The sequence below is a fragment of the Urocitellus parryii genome, chromosome 15, assembly GCF_045843805.1.
Source record: "Urocitellus parryii isolate mUroPar1 chromosome 15, mUroPar1.hap1, whole genome shotgun sequence".
NCBI lineage: Eukaryota > Metazoa > Chordata > Mammalia > Rodentia > Sciuridae > Urocitellus > Urocitellus parryii.
In genome coordinates, this window is record NC_135545.1 from 12,995,413 (window position 1) to 13,020,030 (window position 24,618).

General features: G+C 55.4%; 1 protein-coding gene across 2 annotated transcripts; it reads right to left on the reverse strand.

Annotated features, from left to right (window-relative positions):
- Positions 1–1,461: 1,461 nt before the first annotated feature.
- On the reverse strand, positions 1,462–23,683 carry Ltbp4 (latent transforming growth factor beta binding protein 4). 2 transcript variants are annotated; one of them, XM_026411532.2, is made up of 30 exons: positions 23,410–23,683; positions 19,929–20,120; positions 19,503–19,750; positions 19,324–19,426; positions 18,894–18,968; positions 18,684–18,806; positions 17,980–18,144; positions 17,155–17,304; positions 16,917–17,036; positions 16,089–16,220; positions 15,878–16,003; positions 15,024–15,149; positions 14,310–14,552; positions 13,727–13,852; positions 13,519–13,638; positions 12,565–12,693; positions 12,030–12,155; positions 11,519–11,641; positions 11,197–11,328; positions 10,090–10,221; positions 9,883–10,008; positions 8,392–8,538; positions 6,990–7,259; positions 6,632–6,703; positions 6,195–6,323; positions 5,837–5,983; positions 4,539–4,691; positions 3,389–3,769; positions 2,937–3,089; positions 1,462–1,864 (listed from the first exon to the last, which is right to left on the reverse strand). In XM_026411532.2, exons 1-30 carry the CDS (start codon positions 23,657–23,659, stop codon positions 1,710–1,712), a joined length of 4,674 nt encoding a protein of 1,557 aa, XP_026267317.2. In that variant the 5' UTR covers positions 23,660–23,683; the 3' UTR covers positions 1,462–1,709. The 2 variants fall into 2 exon arrangements, with proteins under 2 accessions (XP_026267317.2, XP_026267318.2); XM_026411533.2 differs by lacking the exon at positions 13,727–13,852.
- Positions 23,684–24,618: the final 935 nt, after the last annotated feature.

Consider the following 24,618-nt stretch of genomic DNA (forward strand, 5'->3'; position numbering starts at 1 on the left):
ACAACTCAGCCCTTCCTGGAGGCCCACCCAGGGTTACAACAGTGAGGGAGCCCTTGCTCTGTGCTGGGGGACTTCTAGGCACTTAACATATGTAACCATTGATTTAGTCATCGCCAACCATCCTGGAGAGTAGCGCGCTTTGTAGTCACTGGGGTCTCTCAGGAATTCAACTTCTCCCCAAAGCTTAGGAGGTGGGCAGGGGGTGGGGTTCAGAAGGAGCCCCCTTTCCACTTATGCAAACTGAAATTAGACCCCTAGCATTAAAACTAGTGCCTCACAGGTCAGATTGTTGTAAAAAATACATTATTATTTAAAATGAGATTTCCCTTTCTGCTCCACCCCCATCCCTGGGCGGAATGTCCTTCATTATACTTTGATTTTCCGGTCCAGCTTGGTCACATCACTTGTGAGGACCCTCAGGCATCTGAGTTTGAAACCCTGGGGAAAGGGGCATCACAGGTGGGTGAACTCTGAGGGTCAGCCTGTCCCCGTGCCAGGGGCCCCTGCACTCCCCTACCCCACACCCCCCATCCCTGCCCTGAGCTTTTTCCGAGATCAAGCTGTTGTTTTATTCAGAGAGGGAGGAGTCGACACATGGACAAGAAGTAGGCAGGGGACAAGGACTGCTGGGACTTGACCATCACACACAGCTCCTTCCCGCCTCCATGTGTCCCAGCACAGGCCACAGGCCAGGACTGCTGCTCCCTCATCTGTCCACAGCCAGTTCCCAGCTGGAGGGTCAGGTCCACCTCTCCTGGGACTCCTGTCCCTCTCTGTACCCCACTTGTCCCAGAATGGCTTAAGTTGTCCTTGGGGAGTAGAGGAAATCTGGGCCCTCATCCAATTGAGAAAGCAGGATGTGAGGCTGCTCCCTTCTCTCCCTGCCTCAGGTTCCAGACATGGAAGAGGCTCCAGGGGGTTTACCAACAGGGCCAGGAGAAGGCATTAAAAACCCAGAGGCGAGATCTTTCTGGATATTAGAGAGAAACAAAGAAAGAGAATGATAGACAGGGAGAGATGTAAAGTCAGAGATATGGGCAGAGAAAATGAGGCAAAAAGACAGAGAGAGAAATATAGCTGGGAGAGAGGCAGGACCTAGACAGGAGGTTGAGGCAGGCAGACTGTAAGTTCAAAGCCAGCCTCAGCAACTTAGCAAGACCCTGTCTCCAAATTAACAAGGGCTGGGGATGTGGCTGAGTGGTTCAGTGCCCTTGGGTCAGCCCGGTTGGAGAGAGAGGGGTGGGGGAGAAGACAGAGGGCAGGGGGTGTAGCTGAGTTGGCAGAAGGCTCGCTGGCATGTGTGAGGCCCTGCGTTCAATCTCCAGCACCACATACATCAAATTGTAGATTCAGAGACACGGAAATTGAGTCAGACATGTCATCAGTGTGTGTATGTAATTTAGTGACTAAAGAACAAACTCTGGAGCCAGATTTTGAGAAAAAGAAAGGCAGAGGCAAAGGTACAAAATAGGTGTTTTTAATTGAACATTTTATAAAACAGAAAGGAAATGTGAAGGGACCCTAGGAAGAGACCAGGCCCAGGGCACGGGCAAGAGGGGCTGGGAGTGGTGGGAAGAGTGAAGACCTCGATCCTAGAGTCTATTCATCCTGTGTCCATTATCTCAATCCCAGCGGATGCCCGGTGCGCATGCACACTAACAGGCTGCAGGTGTGCCGGGCACCGTCCCAAGTGCAGGCGTGGGTAGGATTCAGGCGCGGGGCCGCGCAGGCGCACAGTGGTGTGGCTGGTGTGTGGGTGCAAATCCCGGGCGGCAAATACAGCGAAAGGAGCCATCGGTGTTGACACAGCGCGCGTTGACACAGAGTGGGGAGGCTGCCTCTGCCTCATCGCACTCGTTGATGTCTGGGGAGGGGGTTGAAGGAGTGCTGCTCAAGGCTGAGGACCCAGCATCTAGCCTCCCTGGTCCCTGGGACTCAGTGGGGCAGAAGTATGGATGTGGGATGTTGAAGCTGTCTGGTTTGTACTTAAATCCGACCAATTCTACCTTCTGGCTGTGTGAGCCTTGACAGGTGGCTTAACTGCTCTGTGCCTCAATTTGAGCTTTCCAAGATGGGTATGGGAGCTACATCACTAGATTTTTGCTAGGAAAATAATACTGATAATATCAACAACAGTAAACACTTACCTCATACCAGATATTATGGTAAACACGTCACCTGTATTGACCTTATCTTCCTAATACCCCTATGAGGAAGCTCCTGTGATCCTGTTTGACCCGGATGTATAAACCAAGGCCCAGTGTGGGAAATCCCTTTGCCCAGGGTCTCACAGCAAGCCTACACCAGGCAGGTTCTCAGGCCAGGTCTCCCAGTCTCTGGGCGCCCAGCCCCCTGCTATTTCTTGGCTGTGAGACCTCAGGGGACTCAATTCTCTTCTCTGAACCTCAGTTTACACATAGGTCCAGTTATTAGGAAAGTGTTGATGATGTTCACAACTCTTCTGTAAACTGGGTTCTTTGGCTATACCCATTTTCCAGATGAGAAAAGCTAAGCAAGGGACAGTGACCTCCCAAGGGTCACAAAGCAAGTTGCTGGACTGAGCCTGAGGTCTATTAGATTCCCCGAGAGTTCCAGATTGTCATCACTTGGCTTTATCCTTGCCTTGACAGACATAGATTAATATTCCCATTTTACAGATGGAAAGACGGAGGCTTTCCAAAGAGGCCAGGCAAATCGTCCAAGGTACCCTTGGTGGTCCTTAGAAATCACATCTGCAGGACTCTACTCCTCCTTCTGCTTCTAGGCCCAGCCCCACCCGCCCTGTGGTCAAGCCCTGCCTTCCTCCAGCCCTGACTCACCCCTAATTAAGAATCACCCCTTTGGAGCTGGTTTTTCTCAGGTATTCTTGGCCACCTACCTCCACCAGAGTCCCCACCCTCTTTGGGCGAGCCCTGCCTCTCCCCGTCGCCCCTCACCGACACAGGCCATGCGGGTTATGTCCAGGCGGTAGCCATCGAAGCAGTCGCAGGTGAAGCCTTCAGGAACTCGCACGCAGCGGCCGTGGGCACAGCCATCCAGGATCCCACACTCCTCGGCCTCCAGCCCCTCATAGGGCTCAGCCAGGGCGTCTGTGGAGACCCCAGGGAAACGGGGCTTTGGTCTCCTCATTCCCCCACCCAACCACTCTACCCGAATGTCCCAGTGTGGGTGCCCCTGGCTCCACCGCGGGTCTCATTCTAAACTGTCCCTCCTGCTCCAGAGCTCGGGGGCACTGGGCGCCATGAGCTCCACCTCATTTGGCTCTCCTAGCTTTTCCGTCCCCTCTAGGGGTCTTTCTCTGGTCCTCTTTATCGCTCCCATCACTGCCCCGTCTCTCGTCCCTCGCCTCTGTAGGCCCCACTCCTCATCACTGGCCCACAGCGCTCACCTGTGTAGCCTTGACCTTCAGAGGACTCCTCAGGCTCTGGGAAGGAGCCGCGGGTGTCACGGGACCGATAGGGCCAGCCCATGCCCCGGCTGGGTGGCGCAGGAGCCTCAGATTCACCATAGGGGCCACCATCATCCTCAAAATCCGGCATGTCGAAGGGTGGTGCCCCGTAAGGGGCTTCCCGGCGGGCAAAGGGTCCAGGGGGTGGTGGGTAGGGGTCATAGGGCAGCACAGGTGGTGGGTACAACTCAGGCCCGTAGGGGAGGCCCTGGTAAGGGGGGCCTATGTCTGGGCCATACTCATAGGGCAGCCCAAAGCCACCTGGCCGAGGGGGGCCATATGCAGGGGGACGCAGCACATTGCACAGGGCCTCAAAGTCATCTGTGAACAGAAGCAAAGCCACACAATCAGCTCTGTGTGCATCTGCACTCACCCCCTCCACCCACAGCCCCAACCCTGGGAACAGAAGCCCAGAGGATCGGAAGGACCCTGGGCTGAGGCCTGGGTGGGAAGCACTTGAAAGGAGGGTGCTGGATTGGAGGAGTAGGATTAGGGGTTTCTGGTGTCAGGATTGAGAGTCTGGAGGCTGAGGTTGTAATTCAGAGGTACTGGGATCAAGTACTGAATACTACAGCTAAGAATTAGAGTTTAGGGGGTCCATGGGAGTTAGAACTAGGGACCGGGAGCAATGAGATAAAGGTGTTTTGTGGATTGGGCCAGGATGCATGGGAGGGGTCTCAGCCACCGGGACCTGGAAATCTGAAGACCTAGCAGTCTGTGGGCCAGGGTTGGGGGGTCTGTGCAACTGGTGTATGAAGTCTAGGGTCCAGGATTTGGGAGAGGGCATCTCAAAGGTTGTGCCTTGGGGTTTTAGAGACCAGGAGTTGAGGGTACAAGAGATCAGACCCCAGGAGCCTATGGTGCTGGAACTCTGGGATCTGCTGAATCTGGCCTTAGGGTTTGTGTCACTGAGACTTGGAAGTCTTTGGGATTTTATTTGGGAACTAAGATTTGGGTACAGACTGTGATAAGGGGGTTAAGGTGCCAACTGGGAGGATCTGTGGTTCCAAGACTGGGAAATCCAAAGGCCTGGCTGGATTAGAAACCTAAGGGGCAGGGTCTGGAGTGCAGCCTAGGCTAGTGGCAGTACCTGAGTCCTGGGCAGGGCAGAGGGCACAGTCCATGCCCCAGGCTTCTCCATAGAGACAACAGCACTCTGTGTAGGTGGCCTGCCGGTCCAGCCTTGGGCGACTACAAACGAGGTCAGGCCCCACTTCCTGCCAGCATACTCCCAGATTGTCATCTGCAGGTGGTGACAGGATGTATCAGGGTGGAAAGGCACTTGCATCCTCCCAAGTGCTTAGCCCCCTCCCCTGCTGGAGCCCAGCCACCTTCTGCCTATCAACAGATTCTTCTCAGCTGTGATGTGACTCTCAGAAGCCCTTTGAGGTAGGTCCAGGGTTCTGCATTAAGGACAGGACTTGTTTTGGCAGGAGACTGATGTGTAGGAGGAGAGGACAGAAGAAGAGGCCTGGGAGATGGGATCTGAGAGGTGCTACCCAATTCCAGCCTCTAAAGAGCTTTGTGAACTTGGGGCCTTTGCTTCCCTTCCCTGGGCATTGTTTGAAGTCTCATGGTGAGGGGGATGTTGTAGCAACACAGGAACTGTTTGAATTTTTAGGTTTCACTTGAAAATGAGAGAAGAGACTTTGGGCCAGAGGGCAAAAACAGAGATGTGGAGACACAGAGAGCCAATCCAAGAGAAACTCAAGAAAGATTGACAGAGGTCTACAAAGAGAGGGGAGAAAGTGCACAGAGACCAAAAGGGAGAAAGAAAAGACCAAATGAGATAGAGAGACCAAGAGAAAGAGAGACCTGGAAACAAAGACAGATTGAGAGAATGTCAGATATGCATATAAAATCCAAAAGATAGCTGGGGATATAGCTCAGTTGGTAGTGTGCTCCCCTCACATGCACAAGGCCCTGGGTTCAATTCCCAGCACTACATTAAAAAAAAAAAGTTACAAATCCAAAAGATAGAAACGCAGAGAGAATTAGACACACAGAAAAATACTAACGGGTAGCAATCATTTAGCACTCAGTAAGGCTAGGCTCCCTTCTGTCATTACAAATAAAATAAAATTCTACACTGTAAGGTAAGAGCTAGTCACCCAACACGCAAGCGGGAAACTAGGTCCAAGAGGAGATATGCAACGTGCCAGTAAGTGGCAGACTGCCTCTAAAAACTTTAACCACCAGGCCAGCTCGCCTCTGAGATCCACACAAAGACAGCCTGCAGGGCCGAGGGGGCGTGGCCTTCCCCAGGAGCGCGAGGGGCGTGACCCGACGAAGGCGTGGCCCGTGGGGTGGAGCCAAAGGAGATTGGCCCCCGGGCGGGGGCGGAGCCAGGGGGGCTGGAACACGTGGGGGCGGCCGGGGCGGAATTACCCAGGCTCTGGCTCTCGTTGGAGACGCAGCGGCGCCGCGAGCCGTCCAGCACAAGTGGGGGCTCGCATGTGCAGTGATAAGAGCCCACCGTGTTGACACAGCGGCCTCCTTCACAAGCTGGCTCCTCGTCGGCGCATTCGTCATTATCTAGGGAGCCATAGAGGGAGTGGTTAAGAGGAGGCCTTCTCCACCTACCCATCCCCTTCCAATTTCTCTTTCTCCCCAAGCACTGACACTGTGATAGAGGGAGTCTAGACTCCAGGAAGGACTTCCCGCTGTGATGGCCGCATACCGAGTTGGGGCTGGCTTGGCCAGGGGTTGGGGAGAGGGAGGAAGATGGTAGAGGTGGGGCTCATACCAACGCACTCCAGCCTCTGAGCGTGGTAGTAGTACCCGTTGCTGCAGTAACACGAGTAGCCTGGGGCTGTGTTCACGCAGACTCCGCTTTTGCATACTTGGTCTCGGAAGAGCTGGCATTCGTCCACATCTGCAGGAAGGGTGAGGAGAGATGGGGGAAGGCCCGGGTGTGGGATCAGCTGGGTGAGGGGAGTGTGTGACAGCGGGCGTATGACCAGGAAAGACAAACCAAGGCGGAGAGAGGGCAGTAGAAACCCAGAAGTAGAGACAGGGAGAGCTGGAGACCAGAGGGGGTGGGAATGGGCATGGGGATGGGCATGGGGTTGGAGATGGATACAGAGAAACAGGGCCAAAGACAGAGAGAAACAGGAAGAGACACAGACAGGATGGGACAGATCTGGGGCCTGATAGCGGGTGGGGGATGAAGTCTGGCCTCACCTCTCCGTAGACTTAGGTCTCCACTGGGTGCCAGGTAGCCCCGGCCATGGGGGCACAATGACTGGTATTCAGCTGCAAACAGAGAAAAGGCAGAGCCAGGACCTCAGAATCCCAGCCCCTGCCCTGGGGCGCCTGTGCTTACCTTTACCTCCTGCCCATGTGTTCAGGCCTCTGCCTGTTAGTGACCACTTCTCAGCTGCATGCCCCCCCACAACCACCTGGTAGCTGGTGGTTCATTCCTTACCCTGGCAGTATCAGTACCCAATGACACGTCCAAATGTGCCCACCTTCCTACTCTCATGCCTCTATTCCCACCCAAACCTTCCGTCCTGTGTCCACCCACCAGCCTACCACCCACCTGTCTCAGTGCTTGGGCACTGCTGGATTCGGCAGCCGCTGCCCCAGCCCTCACCCACAGTACAGCAGCACTCCTGCCATGTCACGTTCCGTGCCAGAATGTTGTCACATGCATCTGGGGCTGCTGTGTCAAAGTAGCACTCCCGGCGCCCACTGCCCACAGGACCCTGCCTGGGTGTGCTGGGTCTGCGGGGTGGGGATAGTGGGGGAGGCCTGGCCGGTGGCAGGTTAGGTCTGGCAGGTGCTTGGGGCTGTGAACCTGGAAATGTACCTGGGGAACCACCAAGGGGCTTCACTTAGGATGGGTTTAGTCCCAGCACCCCACCCCCAGGCCCCGGATGTCAGAGGTGGGGAAACTGAGGCCCAGAGGGTGCCAGCCATCAGTGGCAGAATCTGACTCCACACCTTTCACCACCTGTCGTTCTCTTTCTACCACTCTCACCTGTGTGTCTACATCTTTTGCCTCCCAGCCTTACAATTCCCCGGGTGTCTCTCCCATCGCTGTGGGGGAGGACATTTCCCTGGCCTGGGTGCCCCACCATCTTCACATCTAACAAACTGGCTCCCAGTCTTCACCCCAGACCTAGGCTTCCTCCTGCCCCACCAGGCAGCCCCACGGCTTGTCCCTACAGCCTCTTGGGTTTCTCTCCCACCTTTTCTCCCTCCCCTTCCCTGGCCCCTGCCTTGGTCCAGCCCTGTCCACTTCTCTCTGGATCCCTGTCCCAGCCTCCAGTGTCACCCCTCTTTAATGCACCTTTCCTGCTTAAAACAGGTGCAACAATGCCCTGGGGCAAAGTCCAACCTCCTGGGTGAGCCAGTGTGTTCTGGCACCTGCCTCCCCCCCTTCCTTTGCTCTCCACCTCATGCCATGTGAGCTTCTGCTGCTCCTTCAGCATGCCAGGTCCTTTCCTGCCTTCGTAGGCCCTTCCTCTTGCTGTGTCCTCTGCCCAATACCCCCTCTCAACACCTGCTCCTTTCTACTCGTCCTCCTGCTCTCAGTTCAGACATTGTCTCCTCCAGGAAGCCCTCCCTCCTCTTTCTCAGGTCAGGCACCTCCTCCAAAAGTCCCTAGGCTTTCCCCATCACAGCCAGTGTATTCCTGCTGGCCTAGCTTCCTTCCTCCCAGTCCTGATGCCTCCGGGTTATCACTATCTGATGATATCTCTGTCTGCCCCATTGGAGGGTGAGCCCCTTATGAACAGAGAATTAACTTTCTCAGTCATTGTTGTCCTCAGTGCCCAGAATAGGACCTGAACACAGCGTATGCCCTGTGAACATTGTTGAGTAAAGGAATGTGACAGAGTTCATCTAGTTCATCATGGTAGCATTTAACTGGTGGCAGCTGTACAACAATTTTCCTGTACAACCAGCTACCACCAGTTAAATAGTCATGTTAGTCTCACCAGCAGAAGTCCGTGGGGGAACACAGCGTCCAGTCATGGGGTCAAACTCCTCAGGGCTGGTAGGACAGACACAGAGGAAGGAACCTTCAACATTTTCACACAGGGCAGCTCCACAGACACCCTGTAGTGTTTCACACTCATTCACATCTGTGATCAGGAAATAACAAGGGAAAGAGAATCAATGGTTATGACCTTTTGTGGTTCAAAAAATTTGAAAGTATGAGCTTTCAAATAAATATAATGACTTTCTTTAATGGCCCAGATCCCATCCTGTACTTTCCTTTTGGTAACAGATCCTGATTTTCCCTTGGGAACTCTGTGCTTCTCCAATTTCAACTAATTTATTTTGAATAGGACTAATTCTACTCTGAGGCAGAATCAACCAGATTACTGCATTTCTCTGGTTCAGACCCACACTGGGCCAGTTAAACCCAGTTTTGGGACTTTCTCTGGAAATGTTGAAAAGGAACCTTCCCCTTTAGATCTAGCACAGTTCAACTAAGGATGCTAGCTTAGTCTTGCTAGGGCCACCCTGGTCATTATGAAGAGAGAGTCTGCCTAAAAATAAACCCCATAGAGGACAGCAGAGCTGAGAGAGGGACACAGAGACAGAGATAGCCTTGGTATATTCTTAGATCCAGGTTATACCAGAGCTCCAATATATCCCAGAACGTTGCAATTTTAATTCTTTTTTAAAAGAAATAAAGCCTGTTTTTTTAAAACCCACGAAATATGTAATTAAGATTCATGCACATTTCTGTATGCAAATTGGACCTCAAATGAAAATATGTGTAAACATACATTGAACTCTAGTTCATGATGTGAAGACTGAAGAATCAAGGAGGAAATGTATTGATGCCTACAGTTTACCTTTTTTTTTTTTTTTTTTTTTTGTGGTACTAGGGATTAAACCCAGGGCATGGCACATGCTAGGCAAGTGCTCTACCATGGAGCTACATCCCCAGCCCTTTTTTGTTTTATTTTGAGACTGAAGTTCCACCAAGTTGCCCACTGGTCTTGAACTTGTGATCTTCCTGACTCAACCTCCTAAGTCACTGCAATTACAGGTGTGCACCACCATGCCAAGTTTATAATTTACTCAAATTTGCCCAAAAAATTAAAATGGCTTCATGGATAGGTGTGTGAGAAAGCAATTATAAAGAAAATGATAAAAAAGAGAATCTAGATCACAGGCATACAGGTGTACATTTGTCAGTTCTTTCAATTTGTTATGCTTAGTAATTTTCCTCATAACATATTAGAAAAAGATATATTTTTAAAAGTTCTCAGAAAAAAAATAAAACTCAAATGAACAAAGCTTCTGTCACTTGCCACTAGCAGAGTTTTGACTGATATGGAGCTGATCTTCTGTTGCAAGAGCTAAATTCTACAACCCTAAGTTCATGTTTCTCCAGATACACAGACAGGAGCAGGACCTGCTCCACCTCTCCCCCTACCCTTTGCTCTCGCCCACCCCCTGGAGCCCCGTACCCACGCAGTGACGCCCATCCCGTGCCCCCTCGTAGCCCTGGTCACAGAGGCACTGGAAGGATCCAGGCAGGTTCTGGCACACAGCATGGGCACCACAGAAGGACCGGTTCCGGCACTCATCCACATCTGCAATCACCAGACAGTTAGGCCATTTCTGAACCTTCCACCCTTTCCACACATCTCAGCCAACATCCGGTGGGTACCCACCCTGGCATCCACCCCCTGGCATGGGCTGATAGCCGGGGTCACAGGCGGGTGTGCAGCGGTACGATCCAGGGGTGTTCTCACAGCGCTGAGCTCCACAAATTGCAGGGCCATATTCTTGGCATTCATCCACATCTGCAAGAAAGCGAGGAGGAATCAGACACACACACACACACATATGTGATTAGCCCAGCTCCTCCTGCCCCCATCAGTCCTCTGCCAGGGTCTGAAGGGGGGATGGGAGCCAGAGAAGAATGAGGGGTGGAGGAGAGTTAGGCGGAAGACCTGCAAAATAGAAGAGTACTCAAGGGGTAGGTCTGAAGGCAGAGGAGAGATGGGGAGGTGTGGGCCTATGTGTTTCCAAGGGCTGCAGAAGTCTGTGGAATGGGAAAAAACAATCAAGAGGGATGAATGGAAGGGCCAGAGCTGAAAGGGGCAAGACCTAGTGCTTGAAGAAATTTGGGGGAATTTCACATGAGCAAAGGATGACAGCCAGGGCGGGGCCTCTTTGGAAGGACAGGTAGGAGCGGAGGAGTGGTAGAGGGTGGGAAGAAGGCATGTCCCTGTTTATGTTAGGAGGAAAAGAGGCCTGAAGAAGTTTTTATCCATAGGTCCACTGGAAGGGGCAGGTCCCAACAGTTCTGGCAAGAGATATCTTTGTGGGTTATTTCCTTAAAAAATAGACTAGGCTCAAACTACAGAGGGGGCACAGGTGGCTCTGGCTTGCCCTGGTTGGGGATAGGAGTATCTCCCCCATCCCCTGCCTCTATAAGAAAACACAAGGCCACAATGGTGGCTTATTTCTGCCCCAGAGATATGGAGAGATGGGGTAAAGGGTGCATTGGTTAGGGGCCCCTTCCCTTTCTCCAAGTTTTAAAAAAATATTTATTTTTAAATTTTTGGTGGACACAATATCTTTATTTTATTTTTATGTGGTGCTGAGGATGGAAAACAGTGCCTCATGCATGCTAGGCGAGCGCTCTACCACTGAGCCACAACCCCAGCGGCCCCTTTCTCCAAGTTTATAGGGCAAGATGTCCTTCCTCGGTCCCCATGGGAGCGGATTCCAGGAACCTCTCCTCGGGCATGGAGATGGGGGATTCGTCTCACCATCACAGGTGCCCTCGGGTCCCGCGTGATAGCCCGGATCGCAGTCCCGGACACAGCGGTAGGAGCCAGGGGAGTTCTCACAGCGCTGAGACCCGCACAGGGCGGGGCCCCGCTCACGACATTCATCAATATCTGAAGAGGGAGGCAAGGGGGTCAGATGGGAGAAGCCAAGGAGGCCAGCAAGTTAAGGGAGTCAAGAAAGCAGCAGGAAGGAGAATGCCAGGGAGCAGAGAGGGGCAGGGAAGAAGCGGTGAGGAAGAGGCCGAGGTGCCTGGCAAAAAGGAGTGGTGGGGAGGGATCAAGTCGGGGCGCGGCCTCTCACCAAGGCAGGAGGCGAGGTCTGGGCCGGCCCGGTGTCCCGGAGGACAGACGCACTCGAAGGAGCCGTCGGTGTTGGTACAGAGGCCGCTCTGGCAAAGGTCCTCCTCGCTGCACTCATCCACGTCTGCGGATCAATCATAGAAAACCCAGACCCACCTCCTCCTCTGCCTACAGCCAGGCCACACCCCTCCACCGCCCTTTCCCCGCCCCTCCACGCTCCAAGCCTTTAACGCCCTCCCCCACCCGCCTCAAGCACCCTCCTTCGCTGCAAGCCCCGAACCTGGGGCTTTAGGACTGTCCTTTCCAACCACTGCCCAACTTCAGACTCCGCCCTTTCCCACGCCCCGCCCCGCCCCGTCACCACCTTGAGACTCCCCAGGGCCCCGCTCCCCCGATTTAGGGAGACTCGGACATAAAGTTCAGACCCCGGGATTCCACCTTCTTCTCCCTGTCCCGCCTTTTCCTGTTAGAAGGCCACCCACTCCTGGTCCAGGACCAGCCTGGGTACCGACCGAGACAAGACGCTCCGCGGGGTCCGGGCCGGTAGCCGGGGGCACAAGTACAGGCAAAGGAACCATCGGTGTTGAGGCACTCTCCGTGGGGGAAGCAGAAGTCGCCCTCCAGACACTCGTTTACATCTAAGGAATGCCCGAGATACAGCTGGGCTGCGGGGTCACCTGACCCGGCCCTCCAGAACTAGGCCCCGCCCCCAAACAGCACCCCACACAACCCAAGCCTAAACTCTTCCCATAGCCCCACTTTTGATTGTTTGTTTATTTATTTGGTACTGGGGATTGAACCCTGGGGCGCTCTACCACTGATCCACATCCCAATCCCTTTTTATTTTTTATTTTGAGACAGGGTCTCACTAAATTGCTGAGGCTGACCTTGAACTTGGGATTCTCCTGCCTCAGACACCCAAATCGCTGAGATTACACGAGTGCACTCCTCACGCCCAGATCCCACAGTCCTTTACTGCAACTTCTATATCCCCAGTAGGCATATCTCAGTACTGACAGGCTCTCCTGTTGTCCCCACCCTGCCCACCTGCACAGGGCCCGGGCAGACCGGATGGCGCCCGGTACCCTGGTGAGCAGCTGCAGCGGAAGGAGCCTTCGGTGTTAGTGCAGTGACCATGGAGACCGCAGGGGGCGCCTGAACTGCATTCGTCCACATCTGTGGGAGCAGGGGTTCAGAAGGGGTCCAGTCTAGGGGCACACTGAACACATCCCCTTGGAGCAGAGGGGTCTGGGGGAAGTGATGGAAAGTGCCTTGAGTAGAAAACAGGATGAGGACTCCATGGCAGCCCTGGGGACTGGGATTTGATTCCTGTGGGTTTGGGTGTCTGGAAATTCCCTGTGCCAGTATCCTGGGGTTAAGCAAAGGGAGTCTGAAATGGCACATGGGTCATAAATCAAGACCATCTATGGGATTCTGCTGAATAATGGATCAGAGTCAATGAATGACTGGAAAATTCAATAGGATCACAGGCTACAGTGAGAGTCCAGGATTCTGCCTCAAATCAGGAGTCAGGGTCAGGGATAATGACCTAACCAGGTTCCAGGGAAGAGATTCTGAGATAGGACAGGGGCAGTAAGGGAGACAGGATCAAGGGACAGGGTTGTGGCGGGGTTATGGTTAGGGTCACAGATCACATTTATGGTCGGGGGACAGTCAGGGTCAGGGGACATTCAGGGTCAGGAGATTAACTACTATCAAAGTTGTCATGGGTTATCAATAAAGGTTAGGATGAAAAGTCACAGTCAAGTTTAGTGTTCAGTCAGGAGAGCACATTCAGGGTTGAGAGTCATGGACCAGGTAAGGGATCACAGCCTATTCAGGGGTCTGTGGTCTAGACAGATCATAATCAGATTGTGAGAGTTGTGGTCCAGGTAAGGTGATTGAGGTCCTGATCAGGAGGTTACAGCTCAGGTCAGGGTCACCATCTGGGTCAGGGGGTCATGATACAGGTTGCAGGTCACAGTCAAGGCCTGATCTTACCAGTGCATCTGCCACGGTGCAGATGGTGGCCAGAAGGACAGGCCCTGCACTGGAAAGAGCCAGGTGAGTTCACACACTCCTGTCCAGGACATGCCAGGTGGTTCTCACATTCATTCACATCTGAGGAACAGGGGAGAAAGTGGTCTTGAAGGAACAATCCCATGCCAACCTCGCCCACCCCCATACCTCCCTCCCTCCCCGGCCTCACCCTCGCACTCAGAGCCAGCAGCGTTGGGTTGGAAGCCTGTGGGGCAGACACACTGGAAGCTGCCCTCTGTGTTCTCACACCGGCCATAGGCACAAGGCGAGGGGCTACGGGCACACTCATCCACATCTGGGGCAGGGGAGATCAGTCAGGCTAGGGAAGGGGCCTGGATCCCCTGCCATCCCTACCTACCCCAACATTCCTGTCTTGACCCAGCCTGCTGAACGTTGCCAGACTGCCCCCTCCTCTCAGGACAAAGCCATTCCTTATTTCCCTATTTATGGCCTCTCCAGCTGATACAGAAGCTAAGGCACAGGCTCCTCTGTGTTGCCTTCCCTGCCTCAGTTTCCCCTCTTCAGGGTTCCCATAAGCACAAGCATATCATTCAAAAAGGAAGAGGAATGGGGAACATTCTCATTTTAAGAAAGAGAAGAGTCATATCCTCTTGCCTTCTCAGTATCCCACCTTTCTGCCCCTGGCCTCCATCACGGAGCATATCACTTGGTTTCTCTGACACCCCCCCCCCAATGACTATCTAGTCCCCACAGCAAGTAGCAGGGCTGCAGGGTTGGACCTAGCACCTCACCTTGGCAGGGGGCCCCAGGCCCTCTGGAGCGGAAGCCAGCTGGGCAGGCACAGTGAAAGGAGCCAGCCGTGTTGTCACAGCGGCCTGGCCCACAGGGTGGCGGCTCCTGGGCACACTCATCCACATCCTCTTCACACGCCGAACCCCGGAAGCCAGCCGGGCAAACACAGCGGAAAGAGCCGGACAGGTTCTCACACACGCCGCGGCCACATAGGCCTGGGCTCTGCGTGCATTCGTCCACATCTGTGTGGGGCAAGGGGACCCCATCACTGCTTTTCTTTGTCCCCTTCCCCCTTCCTGTCCCATGATCCATCCATGTACCTGGCCTCCATCACTGACTTTACACCCTCCATCGTTCCTCCTCTCCATTCTCCATCAATCCCTATTAAGCTAGCTGGCTGACTCCTAGAACTCTGCCTCTCTAGCCTCCTCTCTAGCTAGCCTCCATAATTCTGCTCCCCTTTCCAATTACTGGCCTCTCCATCCCTCCTACTGTGCTTCTTCACCTTCCAGATTCAGTCTTTCTGTTTCTCATCACTTGGCCTTTTCCATGCCTGGGTCACTCTAAGCCACACGTCTCGTTCTCAGAACCCAGCCTCAATCTCCCTGCAGTCAGCCTCCCTTCGCCCCATGGCTCAGTTCCCCAATCTTCATTACTGCCCCTATACCCTTCCCCTTGGGCCCCCTTTCCTTCTGACCCCCTCAGTTCCTCACCCTGGCAGCTGGCTCCGTGCGGTGCTGCCTGGTACCCAGCGGGGCACACGCAGAGGAAGCTGCCTGGCGTGTTCTCGCAGCGCCCGCGGTCACACGGCGGCGGCACGCGCTGGCACTCATCCACGTCTGTGGGCAGAACCGGGCAGGTGGACTGAGACAGTCCGCGGAGACTCGAGGCGCGGCGGAAGGTGTGTGGCCAGGCGTAGGTAGTTGGGGAAATGCGGGCGGGCAAGGGGGGCGGGCGGGGCTTGGGGGGGTGAGCGGGCTTAAAACGAAGACCGTGATTGAGCCGGGAGGGCAGGGCACGGTCTGGGGACCCCTCCAGGACAGAGTCGGAAAGAGAGACCGTGAGAGGAGGCAAATCGGGGGAGGGTGGAGCCTGGGAAAGGTAAGGGTGGGAAGAGAGAGCAGCTTTGGGGACCCAGCAAAGAAAGGAAAGGCAGGAGCGGGGCAAGAGAAGGGAGCGGCAGTTTGGGGATGAGGCTCTGGTGTGACAAGGGTGGAATCAGGGGTCGTGGTCAGGGAACTGGATGCAGCAGTTGTAGGACAGAGGCGGGGCCTGAGGGCGGGGAACTCGCAGGAGATAAAAAGGGCGGAGCCAACGGGAGGGCGGAGCCGGGCTGGGCAGTAGAACCCCGACTGGGCCTCGAAAGGAAGAGCCTATTTGGCCGCAGGGCTGTCGTGTCGCCAAGAGGGAGATGATCCCAGGCGGGCTGGGGCCACGGCAGGACAGGGCAGTAGAAGGACTAGACTGGGGTGGGGAGGCGAAGGAGGGAGGGGGCGGTTCTGGACCTCGAGCAGAAGCCACACCCAGGCTGGGTGGGGCCTGGAGCGGGGCGGCTCGGATTTCTCACCCAGGCACTCCGTAGCCCGCGGGCCGGCTCGGAAGCCCGGGCCGCACACGCAGCGAAAACTGCCTGGCGTGTTCTCGCAGCGCCCGGGAGCACAAGGCGGGGGTATGCGGCGACATTCATCCACGTCTGAGGGCGCGGAGGGAGGACTGGTCACGAGGTGACAGGGTAGAGCGCCCTCCCGGTCCAGCCTCCGCCCTTCAGCCCAGCTTACCGATGCAGCGGGTGCCCTGGGGGCTGAGCCGGAAACCCGAGTCACACGCGCAAGTGTAACCACTGGGTCGTGGTAGGCAGCGACCTGGGCCACAGACCTGGGGATTGCGCTGACACACGATTGAGGAGGGACCTGGGTGGGGGTGGGGGGGTGGGGAGGCGGAGTCAGGCCAGGTTCCCGCAATTCTGAACTCTTTGTCCCTTCTATCCCAGAACAATTCCCTCAAGTCCTCTTGCCTAAAACACCTTCTTGCATGTCTCCTTCTCAAGCCCAGTCTTGGATGGGAGTCTGCTCTCCTTTAACATAGGACGTTCTCATCAGGTCCTTGCCAGAATCCTCTGCTCACAATCCCACCCAAAGGTATCCATCTTTGAATAGTTTACTTTCCAAAAAATAATGACTTATCTAACAGTAACAGGGCAGTTACTATGTGTCCAACACATCAGCAATCTCTCATGGAAAATTTCACAGTGATTCCCATTTTACAGAACAAAAAACTGACTCACACAGGGTTTAAAAGATTTGCTCAATTAACAGAATTGAGCCCAATTCATACTCCAGCACCTGATCTAACTGCCATCCAACCCTTTGCATTCTTATCTCTTCTGACCCATTTCTTTTCTTCCTTTTTTATTCATTTTTATGTGATGCTGAGGATGGAACCCAGTGCCTCACATGTGCTAGGCAAGACTCTACCACTGAGTCACAACCCCAGCCCCCCCCCCACTTATTTTTCTTTTTTTTCTTAGTATCTTTATCTTGGAGCCTCTTCCCCCAGAATCTCACCTGTCCCATCCCCATCAACACCCTCAAATCTTTCTGCCGCACCTGATTCAGGAATCTCAGGACCAGTCCAGGCAGGAATGCTGGGCAGGGGAAGCTCAGGGATAGGCCGGGGCTCAGGCCGAGGCTCAGGCCGGGGCTCAGGTCTATGTGTGGGCAGAGAGCCTGGTAAGGAAGGTATATCAGGAAGTGAAGACTTGAATTTGGGTGTCCTGGCTTCTCTCTTCCTTTCCCTGAGGAAATACCTTGAAAATGATACCCCCTCCCTCAGAAGCCACCTCACCTATGGGAGGCCGAAGGGTGACTTGTGGGGCACGTGGCTGGCTGAGGGACACTCTAGGTGGCTCCTGGCCCAAGGGTCTGGTGTTATAGCGGAGGTCAGAGGCTGAGTAGTGGTAACCAGGGCCAGCTGGACAGATCTCTCGAAAACCCTCTGGGAACAGGAAAGGGGGAGAGTTAGAAGAGGGCCCAAGAGGTGGGTATATGAAAAAGAGGGAATCTAAAGGTGGGCCTTGGCTGGGTGTGGGGTTTAGTCTGAGAGTGTGTCAGGGGTTTGGCTTGGATGCTACAATGACAAGGTGCCCTAGCAAAAGAATTCAACATCTCAGAGGCTAACGGTGGGACCATGAGAGCTTTTCCCCATTTGGGATAGGCAGGGAGTGGGGTTGAGGGCAGAGTTTGGTTTGTGGCTTGTAGGGACCAAATTGAACATCAGAAAACAGCTCTTGTGGGGCTGTTTTAGCAGAAGTTAGAATGCCAGGAAGGGTCATGTCTTAGGGGGCCCTAAAAGGGGAGCCCAAGCTGAAGGCAGTGTCTCAGGAGCCTGGGACTTGGCCAAAGCTCTGGGATAGGGTTGCATATTTCAGGGACTGAGGATGACTCTCAGGAGACAGCCCAGTTGCAGGATGGTGAGCCTCAGGGTGATGGAGCAGGTGTGGCTAAGGATGGAGGGGAAGTCCTTACTGGAGTCCATCGGGCCTCAGAGGTTGAGGGCCTGGCCAACAATAGGGCCCAGTGGGGTTAGAATGGTAGTGAGTCTCAGAATTAGAGGGCAGAGCTTAGACTGAGCATTCTGTGAGTGGGGCTAGGCTCATCAGAAGGCACTCACCTGAGCCAAAAGGTGGGCAGAGCTGGCAGCCTCGACCCCAGGCCTTACCCACACGGCTACAACAGCAGATCTGCTTGGTGATGTTTCGAAGAATGGGCAGAGAGCAGCCGCCATCTCGGAGCACACGGAAGCAAGGCCCCTTAGCCTCTGAGATCACGTGCTGGGCTGGGAGAGGGGAAGGAAATTCTTCAGGGGCTAGGGAATGCTTCAGAACTGAGGGATTTGGGAGGTAGGGGATTGGTCCAAAGAGGGTGAGGTGGGGGTGTTGGGCATTTGGGGTAAGTCTAAAGGGTCTGAAGAAAAGCTGAGGGCTCTGGGGGCTATGGGATGAGTTTGAGGGGTCAAAGAGAGAATCTGAGAAAGATGTCAGGATCTGAAGATGATGTAGTAGTCGAAGGGAAAGGCTGGATTTGGAGGTCTAAGAGGAACTCAAGACAGTTTGGAAATCTGAAGGGATCTGGATCCAAAAGCTTTGGATTTGAGGGACTGGTGGAGAATTTGAAGACTCATAGGAAGTCATCTGAAGGTATAGGAGAATCTGATAGGTTTTGAGTGTGATCTAAGACGAATAGAGGAGGGACACAGGTTGGAAGGATCTGGGGGGTCTGAGGGAATGAAGCGTTCAGGAATGCTCTGAGATGTGGTTTGAGGTCAGGGATCGCGGTGGTTCAGGACCCTGCTTCAGCCCCATATTGGCAACTCACAGATGCAACTGCTGCGGGATGAGTCGAGCAGAAAGCCATCGGGGCACACACACGTGTACCCACCGCGCGTGTTGGCACACTCCCCGTGCTGGCAGCGCCCACCTGTGGCGCACTCATCCACGTCTGTAAAGGTTGGGGAAATCATCCTAAGTCGGGGATTTGATTCAGCCCCGTCCTTAGAGCCAAGACCCTCTCTCCCATGCTCCTCACCTTCGCAGGACCCATTAACCCTCTCGAAGCCGGCTGGACAAGGCCCATCTGGAACACCAACTCGGTTGGAGTTCCCTGTGGAAAAAGGCAAGAGGTGGGCTGGGCCGTATGTGGGCGGAGCCTAAGTGGTGGGAGGGACTGAAGGGTGTTGGGTGTAGTTTGAAGTGCCTTAAATTGGCACTGAGAAAATAAATACCGAAGCTCCAGAGGCGAATGTATGGGGATAAAAGCAGGTTGAGAAAAGAAGTTGCCAGAGTTAGAAAACGAGGTGGTGGACACTGAAAGGTATGGATAGATCTAGACTTGATCCCCACAACGGGGTAGAGGTAACTAGAATTTGTAAACAGGATTTATCTATGGGCAGAGTACGGAGAGAGAAGTTCGCCTCCCTCCTTGGTTCCGAGCACCTCGGAGACCTCTTGGGGCTTACCCAGGTGCTCTGAGCAAGGCTGACAGTCATGAACCCCCCAGGCCAAGCCGGTCTCTCGACAGCAGACCTCTTGAGTCCGGAGTCCGGGAAGCGGTGACGCACACTGTGGGGAAGTGTTGGGTGAGCGCGCCCCCGTGCGGTGGCATGCTTGGGACCCCTCCCCACCGGCCTACTCTCACTTCGCTTCCGCGCAGCTCCCGAAAACAGTAACCATAGCCTGAAGCATCGGAGTAGCCGTCCTCTCGTGGTGCGCTCTGTGCCAACACCGTGTAGGGCGCCGCCGCCTCCGCTCGCGCCACCGCCTCAGCCCTAGCCACCGCTTCGGCGTCCGTCTCTTCCCACGGCCCAGACACACGCTCCACCTGGTGCACCACCACCGAGGCCTCTTGTGGGTGTTCCACATGCACGCTCACCATAGACGCCACGCCTGGAAGGAGTCAGAGCGGGCAAAAGAATGTCCACAAGGGTTCTTACAGACTGGGGCTAGAAATGGATGGGTGAGCTGGTGAAAAGTACTTGAGAAGACAGCAAGATTTGGGTCCGAGGAACAATGAATGAGACGGTTTACAGAGGGATCCAGGGGACTTTGGCCACACTCTCCTCACCGTGTTCATCGTCGCGATGGTTGGCCAGTGGCATGGTGTACACGGAGCGGGTGAGGCCTGGCATGGCTGGGGCCGGGGGTCGGGCGCCCGAAGAGTGCAACTGGCAGAATTTGCCAGCGAAGTCCGGGGGACAGAGGCAGCGGTCAGGCTTCACGCATACGCCGCCGTTGTGACAGATCAATGGACACAAAACTGGGACGGGGAGAAAGTGAGGACACTCAAAGTGAGCACTATGCCTGTCAGATACCCCTGAGGTCAATGCATCCAAGCTAGCTCAGACCCCAACATTATAAGTAGTCCCTCAAGATATCACTCATTCTAAATCTCTCTGCCTTAGCGGTCTTGTGGTCCCGCCCAACCCCGTCCATCTATGATGTAGCTCCACCCAGTAGGTGGTATCCCCACGCCCTCTGGCTCTTCATTCACTTTCCTTCCATTTGTTTTCGAGTTCCACGGAACCACTTTCTTTCTAGCGGGGTACACGGCGTTACAGCTCCGCCCAGACAGCTCCATTCTCGCCTATTGGCTCAGCCTCCGATAGCCCACGCTAGCTCTTCCTTAGCATTTAGCCCTGCCTCCCGTCGTCTGGCTGGGTCCTCTGCTATTTCAATCCCTCCAAGCCAGTTCTGGTCTCTTCCATCAACTCAAACCTCATTTTAGTTACTCCTTGGCATAATTCCCAGCTTCCAACTCTGTCCCCTTTGCACTCTATGCCCACCCCCATTCTCAGAACCAGTGCACAAGGGTCCAGCTACACCCATTGGTCAGGCCTCCCTTCTAGTCCCGCCCACATCACCTTCCACCAGCCTGATTCTAAACCCCGCCTAATCAAGGCGCCTAACCTGACACCTTTAGCCCCGCCCACCCCCTTTCCTCACTCTGATTGGCCTGGGCTCGCTTACGCCCCTCCCGCTTCACCTCTAGGCTGGCTGGCGTCTTGGTCCCTCCCACCGCCCTTGTCTCCGCCCACTTCCCCTCGGACTCGGGTTCCAAAGTTCTGCTCTGCCTTCCCGCCTCCGGTAGCACCGGGCGGGGCAGCACGCGGGAACGCGCCTCCTCTCCCCTCTGCGCGTCCTCGTTGGGCCCCAGTCCACCTCTGGGCGGGGCACTGCCAGCTGTGCGGCGGGGTAAACAAAGAGAGGGGTGCGGCGGGGGCAGGGCGGCGGCTCCGCATTCCGAACCCTTGGGGAGCCCCGGGACCGTTGAGCCAAAGGAGGCCGGACGTGTCTTTCGAGGGCACCCCCTCCCTTTCTCCCCCCCGGGGTTGCCGAAAACAGCTGGAGACAGCTGTGCGCAGGGGAGGGGGCAGGCGGCCAGGCTGTCCAGGGAGGCGAGTATGGGATTCTGAGCCACAACTCTAGAGAGGAAAACACAGGGGAAGACACTTCAATTTAGAAGGGTCAGGGGACAGGAGTTCTGGGAAGAGATCAACTAGAGGGCAGTTCTCTGGAGTTCAAAGATGGTTCACGGATTCTGGGATGGATCAGGGAAAGACTAGCTTAGAGGAAACTGAGGTTCTCATCCAAAGGAGTCTTTCAAGTCCTTTTGGGGAGAGTCATCTAGAGAACAGGACTCCAGTGCCTGCTAGGGGATGGCGTTTGAGCGTGCTGAGAACAGGGTTTAGATGAAGAAATGGAATTCCTGGATGATTCCCGAACATAAGACTCAACTGGCTAGGACCCTAAGATACTGGGGAAACCACCTCTCCTCACAGCTAAGGGATTAGATGCCCAAATCTTTTTACTAATGGCTGCATGGGGGAAGCACAATGTCTGGAGTCCTATTGGGAGAATCCCTGATACAGACCAATTCTAGGGTTGAGAATACAGGAGATCTAAAGTTCCTGGGGAGAACATCAGCTGAAAGTACAGGACTTAGATAGAAACCAGGAATGTGATGGAACTGGGGAAGGCTCAGCTGGAAATATAAGAAAATGGGAGCCTTTTGTTAGGAAGAGAATTCAGCTGGGGAGTGGAATTATCACTGCATAAGGCTTGTGATATAGAGTTTCTCCTGGAGGTGGGGAGAAGTAGTGGAGGAACAATATTAGGGTTGTCTGATGAGGTGCACAGTTTGGGGAGATTGCCTCAAAAGATTGGGAGGGAATTTTACTGGAGGAACTGGTGTCTGGAATCTTCTGACGGGGTGGGGAGGAAGCTTGGAATCTGGGCTCCCCTGGTTTGGAGAGTCAGACCAGAACTTCAGGTATTCTAATGGGGTCCTGGAGCTCTGGGCCTAGGAAGCAAGAATCTAAAATCGGAGCAGTCTCTGATGGGGTGGTAGCAACCCAGCCAGGTCTAGGAGTATTTCCTAGCTTTGGAAGGCATTTCTCTGTCTTCTCTTAGCCTGAATGCAGGCCTCTAGCCCAGTTCTTTGAGAGTGCCCACACCCCAGGGTGCCACCAGAATGGTCAGGCCAACACCATGTCCCCAAACCCTGGAAGAACAGAGAGTTGAGGACACTGAGGTCCTGCTGAGGTCAGTTCCCCTTCACATGCCCCTCCTTGCGCCTCCAAGGGCTTGGCACACGCCTGGGCAAGGCGCCTGGCACGGGCGCGTTGGGGCTGGGCCGGGCGGGAGTAAAGGAAAGAGGGAGGAAGGGGAGGAGAGAGGGAGTGGCAGCGGGCGGGGTCTCAGGCGGGAGATGAGCTCACGCCGGCCGGGCCGAGGTTGGGCTGGCTGGGGGCCAGGCTGGGCGAGTTCTCGGCGCCAGGGGCCCCCACTCCCCACTTCAGAGGGCCTAAGGGGTAGGAAGGGGGCAGGGAGGACCCGATCTGGAGAGCCTACCTACTCCAGCACACTGGGACAGCAGGTGGCACGCCCTCCCCACCTCACCTGAACCTCTTGATGGCTCCCCATGTTTAGGGGTGCCGGGTGCACACTTCTTTGGTCTCCTCTTCCCCCAGGGGGCGCCCCCTCCACAGATCTCCTATCTAGATTTCGGTCGCACGTGGGTTCCCTGCAACTCAGGTCTTGAGAGACACCCTCCCACACACATTTTCCCTGGGCCCTTTCCCTTTCAGCTCTTCTCATCCCAAGTTCTTCCCTCACAGGCATCCCATGGGGACTCTCCTAATCCTTCCCACCCTTACACAGAGATTGAGACTCCCCCATGCAACCCTGAAACTCTCCTTTGATCTCTGAGGTACCATTATGCAGAGGCTCAGAATTTGGGCTCCTTTTTCAAAGCTCCTAAGCTCCTCAATTCTGAGATCCCCACTTTGACTCGAGGGCAGGAAACCGTCCCCTACCCCCTCAGGTGGGACACCACAGGTCCCTGAGAACACGCATTGCATGCAAAAGCAGGACCCTCTGGACCCACTCCTCCAAACAGGACTTAGGAGCCCCCTTCCGTGAGTTCCCAGAGCTTCCCCAGCACGACAGAGTCTGAACTCCTTCTCCCAGGGGGATTGTCTCCCCATCTCTGGGGATCCTTCTCCCTTGAGGAAACCCTCCCTCGGGGAGCACCACCTCGCACTCACAGGCGCGGAAGCCCGGTCCCCCGGGGGCCGCCCCGCCGGGCGCGCCGCTGTCCACGCTGGTGGCGTTGCGGGGCGCGCAGGTCGGGGTACAGTGGGAGCCGGTGGGCCCATGGATGCAGCGCAGGCCGCACACCGCCGGGGTGAAGCGCACGCGGAGACGCTCTCGGGGACGGCCCAGCCCGGGCTGCGGCCCGAGCTGCGCCAGCAGCACCAATAGCGGCACCCAGAGCAGCCGCGCGCCGCCCGCCATGGCTGCAGCGCCGCGCTCCGCCGCGACGCCGCCCCAGCCCGCCCGAGGGGCCCGGCCGCGCCCGCCCGCCCGCGGGGGAGGGCGGCCGCGCCCCCGCTCAGGCCCCCCCTCCCCACCACTCCCTCCCCGGCGGCCGCGCGGGGGCGCGTGGGGCTGGGCGCTTAGCCAGAGGCGCAAAGGCTGGGCGCTAGACTCACAAGGGGGAGGGGGCGCCCCCCCTCTCTCCCCACCAGTGCTTCAACAAGTGGATGGGGCCCGCAGGGGAGTGGCGGGGAAGGGAACAGGTGGGGGCGGGCAGGTTTTCCCCCCAGACGGAGCTGAATCCATAAAGGGGAAACTCATGAAGAGTAGTGGGGGCCGCATTTGGGGAGACAGCTAAAGGCTGATTCTCTACCCTAGGCACACAGAGAGACTTCTCTAGAGAGAGGGCTATTATGGAGCATCTGGGCAGCCAGGTGGCACATCTGAGGGAGAAGGGACCGTGCACATGGGCACGAGAAGGAATTAGGAGTCCGGATCCTGGAGAGGAAGCTATGGGGGTGGGACACACTTGAAGATGCAGCCAAATCTGGCCAAGACCCCCACACCTGGTAGACGAAGTGAAAATGGATAAAGGGAAGAAATGGACTGAGGCTGTGGGCGCGGGTCCTCACATCTGGCTCGGGGCCCACATCTGGAAGACTTTAGGGAGGAGGGGACACATCTGGGCTGAAGGCCACAGCAGGAGGAGGACTTTTGAGGGTGGTTGAGACTAGAGGGTGTTCTAGCCTGGGGGTCTGGAGTTATAGAAGAAGGAGAGAAGGAGCAGGGGAGGGTCCCGGGAAGAGGTGCGGGGGCGGGGGAGCCTGTCGCCCCCAGACTCCCCGCAAGCTTGGGCATTAGGTGCTCCGGCAGGCGCCAACCCGCACAATCGCTTTTGTTGTCTGGACTGGTTCGGCCTCGCTCCCTTCTGGGCCAGC

What these genes read in the sequence shown, in the direction of transcription:
- Ltbp4 (XM_026411532.2), bottom strand. Translation starts at nt 23,659, where the DNA reads ATGGCGGGCGGCGCGCGGCTGCTCTGGGTGCCGCTATTGGTGCTGCTG. An exon ending in CACCCTTCGGCCTCCCATAG is followed by an intron (nt 17,037 to 17,154) that starts GTGAGGTGGCTT and finishes CTTCCTTACCAG; the next exon opens with GCTCTCTGCCCACACATAGA. An exon ending in AACCCGCATGGCCTGTGTCG is followed by an intron (nt 1,865 to 2,936) that starts GTGAGGGGCGAC and finishes CCCCCTCCCCAG; the next exon opens with ACATCAACGAGTGCGATGAG.